This window comes from Palaemon carinicauda, chromosome 39 (genome assembly GCF_036898095.1).
Source record: "Palaemon carinicauda isolate YSFRI2023 chromosome 39, ASM3689809v2, whole genome shotgun sequence".
Classification (NCBI taxonomy): Eukaryota; Metazoa; Arthropoda; class Malacostraca; order Decapoda; family Palaemonidae; genus Palaemon; species Palaemon carinicauda.
The window spans coordinates 45525054-45543083 of NC_090763.1; the positions used below are offsets into that span (position 1 = coordinate 45525054).

At 34.8% G+C, this 18030-nt stretch overlaps 1 protein-coding gene across 6 annotated transcripts in view; it reads left to right on the forward strand.

The window, feature by feature from the left end:
• Chd1 (chromodomain-helicase-DNA-binding protein 1) overlaps positions 1 to 18030 on the forward strand; it is a 100900-nt gene that overhangs the window by 51150 nt on the left and 31720 nt on the right. For all 6 annotated transcript variants that reach the window (XM_068362851.1, XM_068362854.1, XM_068362853.1 and 3 more), the window contains exons 12-21: positions 1184 to 1362; positions 1796 to 1938; positions 3536 to 3903; positions 6768 to 6883; positions 8300 to 8524; positions 9676 to 9825; positions 10305 to 10446; positions 13044 to 13147; positions 16181 to 16345; positions 16982 to 17101. In XM_068362851.1, the coding sequence (XP_068218952.1) occupies positions 1184 to 1362; positions 1796 to 1938; positions 3536 to 3903; positions 6768 to 6883; positions 8300 to 8524; positions 9676 to 9825; positions 10305 to 10446; positions 13044 to 13147; positions 16181 to 16345; positions 16982 to 17101 (1712 nt within the window). The remainder of the gene's footprint in view (positions 1 to 1183; positions 1363 to 1795; positions 1939 to 3535; positions 3904 to 6767; positions 6884 to 8299; positions 8525 to 9675; positions 9826 to 10304; positions 10447 to 13043; positions 13148 to 16180; positions 16346 to 16981; positions 17102 to 18030) is intronic.

Sequence of the window (18030 nt, forward strand, 5' to 3'; positions counted from 1 at the left end):
CTGTAGCGAGATCAACTGACTAAAAACCGTGGGGGGAAAGAAAAAAAACAATAAGTTGTTGGCCATTTAATTGCAAGAATAAAATGCATTTAATGCAAGTCGAGGAACTTTTATAAGGATATTATTACTGCATGTAGCTAGCATAAATTCTTAATAACACGCGGTAAGCACAAAGGATCGGGGGACACAAGGGTCGCACAAGGTAAGAGAGAGCGCGGCGAGATGTTTATCCCGTCGCGACCAGAAACTTACTGGCGATTCGACCTGAGCTAGCACGCTGCCTGACCCAGGGGTCGCCTCGGGGCACGTACCACACTGCCAGAGGTTGACCCCGTAGAAAACGGGAAGAGGGAGATAAACCATACAAAAAGCTGGTCGGTTAGGTAGAGTTAACCAGTAACTCCTAAGAAGGTAGTTCTAGGTAAGTATGTTAGGAAAAATACAAATTACTTGAAAATTTGTGATTTTACACAAAGGCTAAATTAACCCTTTTACCCCCAGGCTATTTGGAACTTTCCGACCCTTAACCCCCAGGGGTTACTTTTTTTTTTTCAAGCACATTTTGCAGTATATATTTTTTTTTAATTGCTCTAACAGCCTTAATTTTAGTCTAGAGAGGTCAGGTTGGTCTCATTCTTTTGGAAAATACCTGAAGTTTCTCAAAAAATTATCAAAAATATGCAAAAAAAAATTGTAAATAGCAGTTTTTTGCAAGGACGTACCGGTACGTCCATGGGGGTAAAGGTATGTGTTTTGTGAAACGTACCAGTACGTCCTTTTGGGGGTTAAAGGGTTAATAGCATTAGCAAGATCACCTGGCTGAAAGCATGTATAGTCAGGAGTTTGAAGATCTTGACCTGATTTCCTAGTCTATTTGGGACTTAGAAATTTTTTAACTTTTGAACCTACGGTCAGAATTTTTTTTATATTTTCTGTAAATGATTATTTTCTATTTTAGATTTATCCTAAATTTCTATGGAACAAGCATAAAAGGCTATCAAATTACAATACCTATGTACCCATATTAGTATTGATTATGTATTAATCTTTCTCTCGTTCTATCAGATCATTCATGTAACATGAAGTTTGGTATGTTATTGAGCCATAAAACTGTATAGAAATCTTGGAATATTCTTTTACATGCTAATCCCATCTCTAAGTATCCCAACTTTTTCACCCACAGGGAAAACCATTCAGGCCATATCATTTTTAAGCTACCTATTCCATACCCATCATATGTACGGCCCTTTTCTTCTGGTACTGCCACTGTCAACTCTAAATGCTTGGCAGCGAGAATTTGCTAACTGGGCACCAGATATGAACGTCATTGTGTACATCGGAGATCGGGACTCCAGGCGCATTGTAAGTGCTGTAGATTGAATTTTATTATATCATAGTATTTACTTTATTACTTTGTTTGGCTTCATTTTCTTTTGCTAAACTAAAGATTCATATTTTCTAGATTTTGAGGGATGCATTTGTGTCTCGACAGTCTAAAAACAGTAACAACGTCAATATTGATATGTCATATATAAACTACAACGTCAAAAACAGATATGTCATATATAAACTATATAAAGACTCATGTCAGCCTGGTCAACATAAAAACTCTGTTGAGTCCCTTGTCAGGCTGGGAGGAACATAGAGAGGAGACGTCCCCTTGTTTGTTTCATTTGTTTGATGTCGGCTACCCCCCAAAATTGGGGGAAGTGCCTTGGTATATATATGTATGTATTTTTTATGTAAAGATTTATACCTGTAAGTGGGAATTAACTTTCATGAAATACCTTGACAGGTCAGAGATTATGAATGGACGACACCAAATAATCGCTTGAAGTTTAATGCAGTCCTAACTACTTATGAGATTCTGTTACGAGATAAGGAAGATCTTCGAGACTCCTGTCAGTGGGCTGTCCTTGCTGTAGATGAAGCTCATAGGTGAGTTGGACGTGAGAGAAGGAAAAGGATGTTATCATTAGCTATTTTAATAGATCTATCATCAGCCTTTTTTTGCATGACTACCTTGTCTAATTTAAAGGAAATTTTTGCCTAACTATGGCTTAATGATCAAGACCTATCTATGCTACAAGTGATGTTTATTTTTGAATTAAGAATTTTGAATTTTTAAGAAATTGTAATTTGGTGAAAAATTTAAAAATAATTGCATGCCTAGTATCAATAGAAATTTAAATCATTGGTCTGAAATAAAGTATTTTGTGCTAATAACTTACGAATCAAAGTTTTTTAGTCTACTTATACTTTTTTTATTAATAGTGATATATTGGGAAAAGATATATGTAATTTACTAAACTGGCTTTTAGATACTGTTTTTTTTTTTTTTTTTTTTTTTTTTCTCTTTTTTTTATGTTAATAGTGATATATTGGGAAAAGATATATGTAATTTACTAAACTGGCTTTTAGATACTTTTTTTTTTTTTTTTTTTTTTTTTTTTAAGGTCTTTGTACCCATATAGACCTTTCAATTGAATGTATTTTTGTTGAATGTTCCTGTCATTGTAGACCAAATTATTTGAGTAATTCCTCTATTGCAATGGCTCTTCTGTACTCTATATAGTTAGTATCAAGAAAGTGTCTCTCTGAGCTAAGTAAGCCATGTTTAAAATTCTTTAGTGCTGTACTCAATTAAAGAAATAAAAGATTATTTTTAGATGAAATAGTTATTTTATCATGAGCATCTAATCTTATTAGAAGGATCTAGCCTATATGTTATAAATTGAACTTGATTATAAAATACGTTTATATCCAGATGAAGAAGGGAAATCACGGTGAGCTCTTATCATTTTCATCCTCATATGTATACATATTTCATTCCAGGGGAAGCAGAGCTAATTGAGACACTAGCTCTTATACCTAGTTAGGAAGGAGTTTATCATAAATGGCTTTTACCTAGAGAATGTTTCTACCCATTTATAAAGACACTATACTAAATTTTTTTTAATGGGGCGCATTTGCACTGACTCGCAGCGGCGTCCTTTTTGGCTCGGAAAAGTTTCCTGCTCTCTGATTGGTTAGAATAATCTTGTCCAACCAATCAGCAAGCAGGAAACTTTTTCGAGCTAAAAGGGCACCCTTGCGAGTCGGTGTAAATCTGCCTCTCTAAAAAGAATTGACTATAGTCCTCCATCTTCCAGTGCATTTACTTGGAAGCCAGTGTACTTCTCCACTGGTTCAATATACTGTACCCTTATTGCATGTTTTGTACACCATGAAGACACATCCCACCGAAAGATCTAGTCAGGCTTATGTATAAAGGATTTTTTCTTATAAACCCATCAGTTTAAGAAGTGCCTCTATCACTCATTCATACACTTGTACTTCACCCTGGTAGCACAGCCAGTTAGTTGAACCTCCATCAATGGTGTTGAACTAACCTGAAGAAGTATATACCTTGTTAGGTAGGAGGAGTGCTCTTTCCTTGAATTATGTTTAAGTGGGACTGCTTGTTGCAAGATTACTCAATGTTGAATGTATATCAGAGATTTATTCTTCAAAATATTTTCTTTTCTCTAAACAGACTTAAAAATGAGGAATCGCAACTATATCAAGCCTTGAAAGAGTTTCGTACCAACCATCGGTTATTGATCACCGGTACACCTCTCCAGAATTCAATGAAGGAGCTTTGGGCATTGCTGCACTTCATCATGCCTGAAAAATTTGATGACTGGGAATATTTTGAATCACAGCATGATGGAGATCACATGAAGAAGGGCCTTCATAGATTGCATCGTCAGCTTGAACCCTTTTTATTGCGCAGGGTAAAGAAAGATGTAGAAAAATCACTTCCCTCTAAAGTCGAACAGATTTTGCGTGTAGATATGATGAGACAGCAGAAACAATACTATAAATGGATCCTTACGAAGAATTATGAAATGTTGAAAAAAGGTACAGTACAATGTTTTTTTTTACGAATTGTGTGTTATATGTAGAATTTGTAATATTAGTTTTGAAATTATTTAGAACAAAATAATGATTATTGGATTTCAAATCCCTAATTATATCAGTGACTCTTACCTAGTATTCATTATACTATACAGTAAAACCTCCTTATCCACTCATTCTTCTATCCGCTGTTGAACTATTAATACCATTTAGAAAAGATATACTGGAATATACTGGAATACTTAGCATGCTCTACCTTATAATTTTGATTACTTCCTCAAAAACTTTCAGCAATCAATTTTTGTATTTTTTCCCTTTTTATAGTATCCCAAGTACAATTTGATATATTACTGTACTGTATTACTGTAATATATGTACAGTACTATCACTACGATACAGTACAGCTTAATTAGCTAAGGTAACATTCATAAGTGTCCGCTGTTTTCAGCAGGTCGAAACTCACAGTACATGTAGCCTATATCTACATTACTACTATAGAGTATGGTATTTCCTATGCAGTACTGTACAATGGTTAATATAACAGTAACATTACAGGATTACACAATGAAATACACTAGCACAATAAAAATTATAATAAAAGGTATCAGTAAAGCAGCACTAACCTTTTACATACAAATTTCTATGCCATTAGTCTGAAGCAGGATGCAACTCTTTGAGCTGTCGACTATTTGGCGGATAGTAATGTAATGTACGTACTCTATCACATTTTATACTAAAATCACTATAAGCACACTAAATACATGGGTTTTTTTTTTTTACATCAAAATGGGATTCTGCACAAAAAGGACCGAAGCGGGAGATGTACGCATCATAAGAGATGATGCAAAACTGAGGCCAAGTGAGCAAGAGATGGGGTGTTTTGCTGTGTGGAGAGGGAAAGGAGTGTGATCGATTTGAAATCGTCAATCCGTGAATATGGGATCTTTTATTTAATATGTTTTACGGTTCTCTGTATTGCAAATAATCGAAGTCGTGAAGGTTATATATTCCTTCGCCCCTTTTTCATGAGCTGGTTTTAGATAAAGAGGAATTGAAACAAATGGTATCTTTGGCAGCTTGTATGGGCTGCCTGCATTTCTTAATTGATACAATAGACCTTTATTGGAGAACACAGGGAAGTATCTAAGTCTTTCTTCTCATTTTGTGTTTAATTCTGGAGAAGATATCTAGTTTCTGAGCCTGAGATTTCTTATAAGTAATCTTACAGTTTTAACTTTCTTATATGACTGTTCTTTGACCCTAGAAATGTTCCCCTTTCCCATATTTTATATCAATTGCTCACAGTCAGGCCAAGTTATAGTCTATCAAGACTGTACTTCTAGACATATTTACAACAACCCCTTTCTTCTTTGGCCCTTAATGGGGATTTTTTCTAATCATCGTATGATCACTTCTCTTTTATATTCTTTTTAAAAGTTAAGAATGTAGAGAGGAGAGGTCCCCTTTTTTTGTTTCATTTGTTTGATGTTGGCTACCCCCCAAAATTGGGGGAAGTGCCTTGAGAGGTATTGCCTCTTTGCTTGATCAATATCTAAGAATGAAGTATTTACTACAACTCATATTAACTCAGTTTCCTACTATTGAGTTTTCAGATATACAATTATGTAGTACTGTAGTCAAGACCCACTTAGATCCTCAAGGGTACCATTGATCATGCTGTGAGTTTTTACATTTTACATTATTTTAATGTGTTTGGTAAGCTGATTCTGCATTCTTATTAGGTGTTAGATATTAAGGACTTGAAGTGTCTGCACATCTCTATAATTTTACATATCTAGCCTTACATTGTATAGAGGTTAAGTCCTTTCTGCAACGTTGCAATTTTAACAAGTTGCGACACCATACCTTTGGATTGCAAACTTAGACTTCTTCTTCTTCTTCTTCTTCTTCTTCCTATTCTTCTTCTTTTTTATTTCTTCTTTTTCTTCTTCCTCTTCTTCTTCTTCTTCTTTTTCTTCTTCTTCTTCTTCTTCTTCTTCTTCTTCTTAGACCCTTCAAGAAATCTATTTCAATTCTTAATGTTCTCGAGGGGAAATGTTTACTCAAATAGGATAATCAATTTCATGCCAATGACTTGGTGCACGACTCATCAGAATGAATACTGAGTAAATATTATTAAAATAAATATAAATTTGAATGTTAGAATTTATTAGTATTTCAATACTTTCCCACTACTCAACTGTATTTATGAGATCCTGCCTCTTCCCCACATCCAACTCGGTACGGAAGAAACACGAATAAACAGGAGATCATTTACTTGTCATTATCTTTTAGTAATGTTCTGTTCCTTTTCTCTTCTAATTCTAGCCAAAATAGAATCTAATCTATACCTGCATTGTTCAAATTTATACATTAAGTGAGTTTGTCACAAGGGGTGGGGGACACAAAGGGTCGCACTGGGTAAGAGAGAGCGCGGCGAGATGTGAATCACGTCGCGACCAGAAACATTCTGAGGAGCACGACCTGAACTAGCACGCTCTCTGACCCCGGGTCGCCTCAGGGCGCGTATCACTCCGCCTGAGGTCACCCATAGAAAATGGGAATAGGGTAAACTACACAAAATTCTGGTCGGTTGAGAAGAGTTACCAGTAACTCCTAAGAAAGTAGTTCTAGGTAAGTATGTTAGGAAAAATACAAATTACTTGAAAATTTGTGACATTAAGTGAGTTTGTTTCCCATAGTATATAGCAAAACGGGTAATGAATACTGCGTAAGTATTGAAATAAATGTTACCATAAAATTTTTTGTTTTAGTTAACTTTTAAAATGCCCTTTTGTATATTTTTGTTTGAATTACTACATGCTCCAGATTTTCCTTTCATGTGCAATGGTTTGTACTTTTAACAGGTAATCGGGGGACCACTTCTTCTTTTGTGAATATAGTTATGGAGTTGAAGAAGTGCTGCAATCATTGCTATTTAACGAAACAGCCAGAGGAAGTTCCAGCATCAGAGTATCTTCAGGTAAATTTTGGTGTTCAAATTATTAATAAATTTTCATTTTATAAAAGAAGTTTTGTTCTACCAAAAACTGTCTTCTCCCAATTAACCTAATTTTGTGAGTAGTATAATTCGGAATACTTTAGTCTCTCTTCAAAAGAGATACAGAAAGTAGCAATTACATCTGCCTCCCTATTATCCTCAACATTCAGTAAACTTTCAAAATATTCTGCCCACCTTTTCCTTGCCTCCTCTCCTTTTAACAACCTCCCATTTCCATCAACTTAGGATGTTGTTTTGGTTTATCACTGTGAAATTATACAATAAATATATAATTGGCTATGATGCATGTAAACTATATTTGATTAAAGGACAAACTCATACTTTTTACATTACAATATTCATTAATTTACATTTTGGAAAAAAATGTGTCCTTTCAAAATATTTTATCTCATAAACCCATTACTTATAATGTAGGTTCCCTTCTCACACCCAAGTCTTCATGCAGATTGCTGCTTCAAATAGCAATAAGGGGACGGTGCAGCTCTTGGTACCACTGGACTGTTGCAAAAAGGGCCGAGATATCTGTTAGCTACTTAGTCAACTTTTTTTTTTACCAGTTTCCTTCATGGAAACTCGATTTTCAAGAACATTTCTTAATCACAAAATGATGCCAAATTATTTGTAAACGAGGTGTATAGATGAATTTGTATTTAGAAAATTATACTTTTCTTTGTAAAGTAGCCTAATGAGACCAATAAAGAATTCTTTGTAAAGTAGCCTAATGAGACCAATAAAGAATTCTTTGTAAAGTAGCCTAATGAGACCAATAAAGAATTCTTTGTAAAGTAGCCTAATGAGACCAATAAAGAATTCTTTGTAAAGTAGCCTAATGAGACCAATAAAGAACTTTTCTGGACTTTAGAATTCCCTAGGCTCTTATTCTTAAATAAGATAAAAATTATGCCAAGGTAAATATAAAGTAGTTTTACATCTTATTGGTATGGAATTCAACTGTTAACCCTTTTACCCCCAAAGGACGTAGTGGTACGTTTCACAAAACTCATCCCTTTGCCCCCATGGACGTACCGGTACGTCCTTGCAAAAAACTGCTGTTTGAGTTTTTTTTTTGCATACTTTTGATAATTTTTTGAGAAACTTCAGGCATTTTTGAAGAGAATGAGACCAACCTGACCTCTCTATGACGAAAATTAAGGCTGTTACAGCAATTTTAAAAAAATATACTGCGAAATGTGCTTGAAAATAAATAACCCCTGGGGGTTAAGGGTTGGAAAATTCCAAATAGCCTGGGGGTAAAAGGGTTAATGAAAGATCATTCGTACTTTTTATAGCGTCATAGGTATCAAGATAATATAATGTGTTTCAGGTGTGAATAATTTTCCTTTTAATTATCGAGTTATGTTTTACTTCTCTTTACAGCATTTGTTGCGTGGCAGTGGTAAATTGATGCTGTTGGATAAGTTACTAGTCCGCCTCAAAGAAACGGGTCACCGGGTGCTCATTTTCTCGCAGATGGTCATGATGTTGGATATCTTAGCTCAGTATTTGCAGTATCGTAGATTTCCTTTTCAAAGGTTGGATGGTTCAATCAAAGGTGAAATTCGAAGACAAGCCTTGGATCATTTTAATGCTGAAGGGTCTAATGTAAGTTATATAAATATTGTAGTTATTGTATTCATTTTTTTTTTGGTATAGTGCTTGTAACTTTTGGTCAGATGCTCTCCTTATAACAAATTATTTTATGCATAGTTTGGTTAGTTGCTTTTTGTAATGTTTATAATGATTGTTGTACTGTAATCATAAAGAAGCATAAGTGTGTTTATACATCACATATCTCAAAATTCATGTTGTGTGTACCAAGATACAATCTTAGAAGTACAGGGTGGTTTTAAAAGAGGTAGGGGTTATATAAATCAGATTTTTACAGTTAGGCAGATGTGCGAGAAATATGTAGAAACTCTAGAAGGTTGGCCAGGGCTCCAACCACCCATTGAGATACTACCCCTAGAGAGTTATTGGGTCTTTTGACTGGCCAGACAGTATTACATTGGATCCTTCTCTCTAGTTACAGTTCACTTTCCCTTTGCCTACACATATACCGAATAGTCTGGCCTATTCTTTACAGATTCTCCTCTGTCCTCATACACCTGACAACACTTGAGATTAACAAACAATTCTCCTACACCAAAGGGGTTAACTACTGTACTGTAATAGTCCAGTGGCTACTTTCCTCTTGGTAAGGGTAGAAGAGACTCTTTAGCTATGGTAAGGATCTCTTCTAGGGGAAGGACACTCCAAAATCAAACCATTGTTCTCTAGTCTTGGGTAATGCCATAGCCTCTGTACCATGGCCTTCCACTGTCTTGGGTTAGAGTTCTCTTGCTTGAAGGTACACTCGGGCACACTATTCTATCTAATTTCTCTTCCTCTTGTTTTGTTAAAGTTTTTATAGTTTATATAGGAAATATTTAAATGTTACTGTTCTTAAAATATCTTATTTTTCCTTGTTTCCTTCCCTCACTGGGCTATTTTCCCTGTTGGGGCCCCTGGGCTTTATAGCATCTTGCTTTTCCAACTAGGGTTTTAGCTTAGCAAGTAATAATTATAATAATAATAAGGTGTAAGCTTGTGCTTCAAGTTTGAGTTATGTTATTCTGAGCTCAAGGCCAATGTAGCAACATTCAGTAGCGTAGTTTGCCCTCTTATTGTTTGTCGCTGTAAGTTATGGGGTTATAAAAAAAAACTTTTATAGTGAAGTCTACTGTAAGTAATGAGACTTTATTTCTTTTGTACAGGATTTCTGTTTCCTATTGTCAACTCGTGCTGGTGGTTTAGGCATCAATTTAGCAACGGCAGACACTGTCATTATCTTCGACTCTGACTGGAATCCACAGAATGATCTCCAAGCTCAGGCCAGAGCTCACCGAATTGGTCAGAAAAATCAGGTAAGATATTTTGTTCATTAATTTATTTTAAAAATTGGTTCAGTAATGTAGAATTTGATAATTTTGATATTGTAGTCTTAACCCTTTTACCCCCAAAGGACGTACTGGTATGTTTCACAAAACTCATCCCTTTACCCCCATGGACGTACCGGTACGTCCTTGCAAAAAAATGCTATTTAAAAATTTTTTTTGCATATTTTTGATAATTTTTTGAGAAAATTCAGGCCTTTTCCAAGAGAATGAGACCAACCTGACATCTCTATGACAAAAATTAAGGCTGTTAGAGCAATTTTAAAAAAAATATACTGCAAAATGTGCTGGGAAAAAAAAAAAACCCTGGGGATTAAGGGTTGGAAATTTCCAAATACCCTGGGGGTAAAAGGGTTAAAATTAAATGCTAGAGAATATTGATTAGAGTTATTTTATATTTAAATTGAAACTGCAGTATGTTTAGGGTAACTGATTTATTTTCTTTTCAGGTAAATATTTATCGCCTGGTGACAAAAAATAGTATTGAAGAGAATATCATCGAGCGGGCAAAGCAAAAAATGGTTTTGGATCACTTGGTTATTCAGTCTATGGACACTTCCGGTCGTACTGTGTTCAACAAAAAGATGTCAAGTAAGTTGTATTTTTTTCTTTACTGCAGTAATGAATTAAGCCTAGTAGTGTATACAGTGTACCAACCGTGTGTCACACGATCGTACATAGTTCATTTTGTGTATATATTATGCTTGTATGTTCGCTCTTCACTCGCACTAAAAAGAACCAGAATAAACATGTCTGCTTTTCTCCTTTGTAACAGTGTCTGTTTTTTTAACATGAAATTTTTTGTTGCTTTGAGCTTTTGTATATAAAGGAGAGTGTTCTACAATAAACTCACTCAGTTGCTTTCATCCTGTCTTTGAGTCACAACCTTCTCTCGGCCCGTCACATTGGTGACCCCGGAGTGACTCGCTCCTCAATGTGACGGGCCGAGAGAAGGTTGTGACTCAAAGACAGGATGAAAGCAACTGAGTGAGTTTATTGTAGAACACTCTCCTTTATATACAAAAGCTCAAAGCAACAAGAAATTTCATGTTAAAAAAACAGACACTGTTACAGAGGAGAAAAGCAGACATGTTTATTCTGGTTCTTTTTAGTGCGAGGGAAGAGCGAAGATACAAGCATAATATATACACAAAATGAACTATGTACGATCGTATGACACACGGTTGGTACAACAGTAATATGTAATTGACTTTTTACCTAATTTTTCCATCCAGCATTTTTACTTGCCCTTTACCTGCAAGCCTTCTATCTGCTAAAATGGTATACAAAGCAGCCAGTGCTGGTTCTCCTTGGTCTCTTGTTGTAAGGAGGGCCCTTGGTGATGCCATATCTGTACATAGCTGGGATATTGTGCAACAAGTGTAATGTGACGCCTGCCTTGCCTTTGGTGCTCATAAGTGACCCTTTAGACCAGTATGAGTGAAACGTGCAACAATATTAAATTTCTTCTTTATATCAGTTCATCCCTTTACAGGCTTAGAGATTAGATGAGGTCTGTCCACTCCTCTGTCCTTTACTTGTCATCTTGTCTTGATCTCCAACTGTCTATTTTCTCTTTATTTCTGGGGCCTTCCCACAGATAATTTTCTTGCCATTTCTATTTATGATACTTTTATGATAACATATTTTTTATCGATTCTCTTTACATGTCCAACACAACTTGGTCTTTGAGTTCTCAGTCAACTATTTTAGCCTCAATACACTAGAGTCCAACCCTCAAGTTTTTGCCATAAGTCTTGACATTCTAATGTTAAAAATTTTCAAAATCTCACCCTTATTTATGTTTTCTTTACTTGTATACCCATTGCCCTCTTTGGGAGATTATTTTTACAGGTAGACTAGCTATTTCTCTCTACTTCATCCATCCTGCTGCTACTCTCTTACTGCTCTCTCAAATGCTTCATAGTGCAGTTTGTTTTAAAGCTATAAAAATGCTCTACCTCTCTTCTCTTTTTACTTTTTTTATACATTTGGATCATCAAAAATAGCTACTCATATTTTATAACCCCAAAAACCACCAGTATTAACATCTTGCATTCAGCTCATTATACTAAGTTTACCCTCGCACCTATCCCATAAATACCACAAGGCCACCTTCTTGGTTGTCTTGCGGAGGGTGTTCCGTTACTTTTTTCCTAAGCAGCAATATCTCTCTTTTGTGTATGTTGATTATTTGTCCGCTTTCCATTCTATTATTTCACCTTTGAAACCTTTCCACCTCCCATCTGAAGCTCTGCTTTTAATACTAGTTCATTACATGAAGTAACTTTCAGTGGCCCCTTTCCTGCCCTTTTTTTATTTCTTTTTCTATTACTGCAAAATGTTCACTGCTAATTTTTGATGGACTAAAACATTTAAAACATTTATCTTTCACCTCTCTAATACACTTACTATACTGCTCATTTAATTTTATATCTAGTGTTAGGGTAGAATAACATCCCTAGGTTATTAGTTGTTTAGATTCCTTCCACTTACAAAAATCCTTCTTAGTTATGTCTTCATAAAGATGTTTTAGAATTTCTGGAATCAAGTAATTTGTAGTTTTGTGCCAAGCTCACATTTACTTGTTGAGGGTATTGGTCTTTGATAGATGTTGGTAGGCACACTTGCATATTGAAGTTTCTTCCATTGTGAAGTAGGTAGGCTTGTGCAGCTGTTAGTGTTTGCCTGGTCAGTTGGGAACTTTGATTTTAAAGACATGGATTTACGCATTTTAGATCTATGAAAAATATGGAACTAGGTGACTTAGGACATCTCCAAACTGCATAGGATTTTTGTCCCTGACCTTCGGTTTTGCAACGCCATGGCGATTTATCTCGAAAATGAGTGTTTCTCAAATTGTATCTCTTCCCTTGATACTTAATATTAAGACCTTGGATTACTACCCTATATAGACCTGCTGTAGACCTCCAATCAAATAGTTTTTTTTTTTTTTTCTAAAACATTTTTTCGCTATATATGAATTTTTTCATTATGGTAAAAAAATACACCCTATAAATCAGGGGGGGGGAAGTAAAAAAATATATGAAATAAAAATTGGGAAAAAGGGCTCTAAAGTAATTGATAAAAAAAAAAAGAAATATTTGACTTGGACTGCAAGATTTTTGTGGTAAGGAGTAATGTTTTTTAGTCAGATTATTAAAAATCAATCTCTTCTTATTTCACAGATTCCAATTCTACTCCATTCAATCGAGATGAACTGAACGCTATTCTCAAATTTGGTGCTGAGGAACTCTTCAAAGATGACGATGAGAATGAAGAGGATCCTTTAGTAAGTTTGGATGCCACTATAGCATTGTTTGTTCTGACACGATATACAAACCTCGTAATCATTTAGGAATTCACTTCAGCTCAGTTGAAACGAATTCCTATAATAAATGATTACGGGTTTGTATAGCTAGGAAAAATACAATTTAGGACAAATTGTCATATTAGTATTTTTTTACAAAAGGGAAAATACGATGAGAATGAAGAGGATCCTTTAGTAAGTTTGGATACACTATAGCATTGTTTGTTTCGACACGATATACAAACCTCGTAATCATTTAATATAGGAATTCACTTCAGCTCAGCTGAAATGAATTCTTATATTAGATGATTACGGGTTTGTATAGCTAGGAACAATACAATTTAGGACAAATTGTCATATTAGTATTTTTTTTACAAAATGGAAAAAGCATATTGGATAGTTAGCGCGATTAGAGGCATTTTGACATTAAACTTTTTCGTATTATGGAACTTAGACAGGAATTATCTCTGATGATAAGTACCGGGTAGGTCTGCCTTTGTGTTTTATGTCTTTATCTTAAATTGCTTTCCATGAAAAGTAATTGTTTGTGACCTACTATGCAAGCATAGAGTATTACGAACTTTTTTGTGTAAAATTCACTTCAATATATATCTGAAATTTTTAGTATTTAGGTGTTATCTTATATTTTTTTACATGACAAATCATTTTTTTCTGCTATGTAATTATAAAGTGCCATAAATCTATTTCTGTATATTCTTAAGCAAAAGTCACAACAACGATATCTTAAAACCAGAGGTTTTACTTGGTGATTGAAAATTCAAATCAACCTCCAAAACACCATTTAGTAGTAGCTCATCTTTATATCTACCCTCAGAATGTAAATACAGTAGTGGTATCGTATTTGCAATCTTTTTATTGCTAACAGAAGGAAATATATGTTCCTAATTCAGTTTGTTTGATCATTATGTGAATGTTCTTCAGCTGTTTAATTGGTTTTTTGATGATGTATTTAATTGTGTTTGGCAGTTTTTTTTTATCATTGGATGGAATTTATTATTATTAATTGTGTTTGGCAGTTTTTTTTTTATCATTGGATGGAATTTATTATTATTTAGATTTAGAGATGTGTCAGGTAAGTCATTTGAAGGATGTAGGCAAAAAGTGGGGAAATTAGGAAGGCATACAGCTTACTGACATTGCGAAGGCAAAGATTGCAAAAAAGAGGACAGAGGGGGTGGTGTGTTCAGGTAAATTTCTGGAGTATAAGAATAGACTAGCTTTTCCTAGAGGCTAAAATTCCTCCTATTATTTTGTAGTGTTTTCTTCTGTTAAAAGTTCTACAAGGTTTTGTTCTTTTAAGGTTTTCAAGATGCTAGATACTGTTAAGAGTACTATGACTTCATTATCCGAGTCATCGCAAAGTGTCAAAACCCCACTTTAGTGATTTTCTCAAAGACTTGTCTATGCTGACCTTGAAAGGACTCAAATAGACAAATTTATGAACAGACTATTCATGAGGATGTGCTTACTATATCATTCTCCTCCACTGTCCTTTCACAAAATCAGTTGTGCTGAGGTTGAAACTCTTTGTTGTCAAAGAACAGAATTGTCTCCTTTCACATTTTAGATCCCCTAAAAATGTTTATGGGAGCATCAACAACAGTTTTTTTTTAATGCTTTGCCATCCAAGTTACATAAAACCCACCCAACTAACTTACTTACATTAAGATACAAAGAAAGTGAGTTGCAAATAGTGTGCTGTTATTTATCTTCGGTACAGAAATGTACCACCTTCTTGTTTTTGGAGTTGATTTGAATTTTCACTTATTGATTCAAACCTATAGTTTTAAGATATAGCTCTGTGATTTCTGGGAAAACATAAAAAACACATTTTATGAATAGAACTTACCTTGCAGTTTTATATATATAGCTTAAGATATATATATATATAACTGCCAGGTAAGTATTCATAAAACTTTGTTTTATCATAAAAACTCCATTTTTATTACGAAAATGTTATTTATAATTAAATTATTCTGTATTTCAATACTTACTCGAAATTGACATTTCTATTACCTTGAAGTGAGGGCATCTCGACCTTAGAAATATAAACCACGACAACCCTATTTGCTATGACAGGTTTTCCTATGGCTTACGGTGTTGGTCATCAGAATGGTACATGGGTCTAAGCACCGTTTCAGTAACTTGAGTCAAAGAGACACTGACTCTCAAAAAAAGATTAATGATGGTACAAGAAGATCAGTGAACAGTGTTTGGACATGGGTGCCATTTTGATGGCCATTGTCATGTGCTGTAAGGAAATGTGTCTTTTTGTGGTTGTAGATTTGTAGATGAATGCAAGAGTTGATGGGAGAAGTACAAGAGGAAGGCCAAGGTTTGGGTGGATGAATGGAGTGAAGGAAGCTCTGGGTGATAGGAGGATAGATGTGAGAGAGGCAAGAGAGCATGCTAGAAACAGGAATGAATGGCGAGCGATTGTGACGCAGTTCCGGTAGGCCCTGCTGCTTCCTCCGGTGCCTTAGATGACCACGGAGGTAGCAGCAGTAGGGGATTCAGCATTATGAAGCTTCATCTGTGGTGGATAACGGGGGAGGGTGGGCTGTGGCACCCTAGCAGTACCAGCTGAACTCAGTTGAGTCCCTTGTTAGGCTGGGAGGAACGTAGAGAGTAGAGGTCCCCTTTTTTTGTTTTTGTTTCATTTGTTGATGTCGGCTACCCCCCAAAATTGGGGGAAGTGCCTTGGTATATGTATGTATGTAGATTTTATTGTTAGGATGGAAGAGCTCTTGCCTCAAGGTATTTGCATCAGGAATTTCAGGTAAAATACACTGAAATAATAGGCATTTTGTTGTTTGTAAGCTTAGATATGAGTTGATTTCAGGTAAAATACACTGAAATAATAGGCATTTTGTTGTTTGTAAGCTTAGATATGAGTTGAAAGGTACACTGTGATTTATCATTACTTTCTCATTATATCATTACAGTATTATAAAAGATGTTCATGTTTCTAATAAGTAAATTTTCTCATTTTAGTGTGATATTGATGAAATTCTCAAACGAGCTGAAACTCGTGACGAAGGTCCATCAATGGCTGGTGATGAATTGTTATCAGCATTCAAAGTAGCTTCCTTTAATCTCGATGAAGATGAAGAAGTCTCAAAATTAGAATCTGTCACTGATGAAAACACCAAGGATTGGGTAAGTAGATAAATTCTTAAGCAGAGTTACATTGTGCAGTATTACACAGACCTTTTTGTTAGAAATAACTAAATTGTAAAAGGGATTAATGGCTAAGCTATGTAGTGACACTATAAAGTCCATAATAGGCCAGCATTAATATATTCAATAGGGCGTTGAACTATCATGTGTCCCTTTAAACATTGATTAGCTTACACTAAATATACTATTACATATTTAAGATTTTAATCTCAAAGTAACATCCAAGTAGATAATTACTTCAATGATAAATTACCTGGTTTAGGTGATTATGGAAAATAAAACCAACACTATATCCCAGAAGTGTTTTGAGCTATGCTAGGCAGTGGCACAGACCACAAAGTCATGAGAGGTACATGAGTTGGAGGTCTATATCCTGGGAGGGCCTGAAAACAATCCAGGCTTTGTCTGGCAAAATTTGCAGTTTATATAGAATTATTGTTATTACTTTTATTGCCTTATTATTATTAATGCGCTAAAGTAGTTGAACCAAATAATAACTATTCTTTTATTTTTAAAGTTAGACAAAAGTTTATTCAACCTTATCATCTCATTAATGTAGTTAAAACTGTATTATGTATTACTGCTAACTACTAATATATAAACTATTTTTAAAAGGATGAAATTATACCCGAGGACTTCCGTGCCAAAGTGGAGAGTGAAGAAAAGCAAAAGGAAATGGCCGATTTGTACCTGCCACCCCGGAAGAGAAAAACAGTCAATCAGACTGATCAAGAGGTAATGTTATTGATTGGATTTTATTTTTTTCTATGTTTTAGTAATAATTCCAATATTAACCCTTTTACTCCCAAAGGACGTATTGGTACGTTTAAAAAAACTCATCCCTTTACCCCCATGGACGTACCGGTACGTCCTTGCAAAAAACTGCTATTTAAATATATTTTTGATAATTTTTTGAGAAACTTCAGACATTTTCCAAGAAAATGAGACTAACCTGACCTCTCTATGACGAAAATTAAGGCTGTTAGAAAAAAATTAATCCCTCGGGGGTTAAGGGTTGGAAATTTCCAAATAGCCTGGGGGTAAAAGGGTTAACATTATTTCAGTGTATTTTGGTAATTGGTTAGTTATGTATGATTGTATTTGACCACTCAAAGTCCCCCTGTTATCAAGTCAGCTTTCTGTTTTTTTTAATCTCTTCCTACATTAATGGCTTGCGGTAATGGTAAATTCTGTTGAAAATCTTAGTGCAAGAAATGGGCATTTGATTTAATAGTTATTGTATTTAGGAAAAGTCTGCTCTCAGGAAAGACTTTTAAAGTTTGAAACCTGATTTGATAGCTCATAAGTTTTATATAATACGATTCTTTTCCTTGTAGAGGGTTGTTTTTTATGTGAGTTCCAGATTATTAGTATTGCTTCATGTACAAGTTTTTAAATTCAGTAGAAATATTTCTTTTTATGGCCTAAGACCTTAGGATTACAAGGAAGAAGTCTTATCTTTATTATCCTCAAGGTGGAATGTCTACTTTTGAAAATTACTCTTAGCCAAGGAATGGAATATCTATATTTTTTAGTTTTTGTTTATTTATGTGCATCTTTTATAACAGAGCAAGACTTGAATGGCTCTTTTGTAGGTAGTAAACCCCATGAAATGAAAAACAAAATTAACATTAAGATTGAAACATGGCTGCTTATTATTCAGT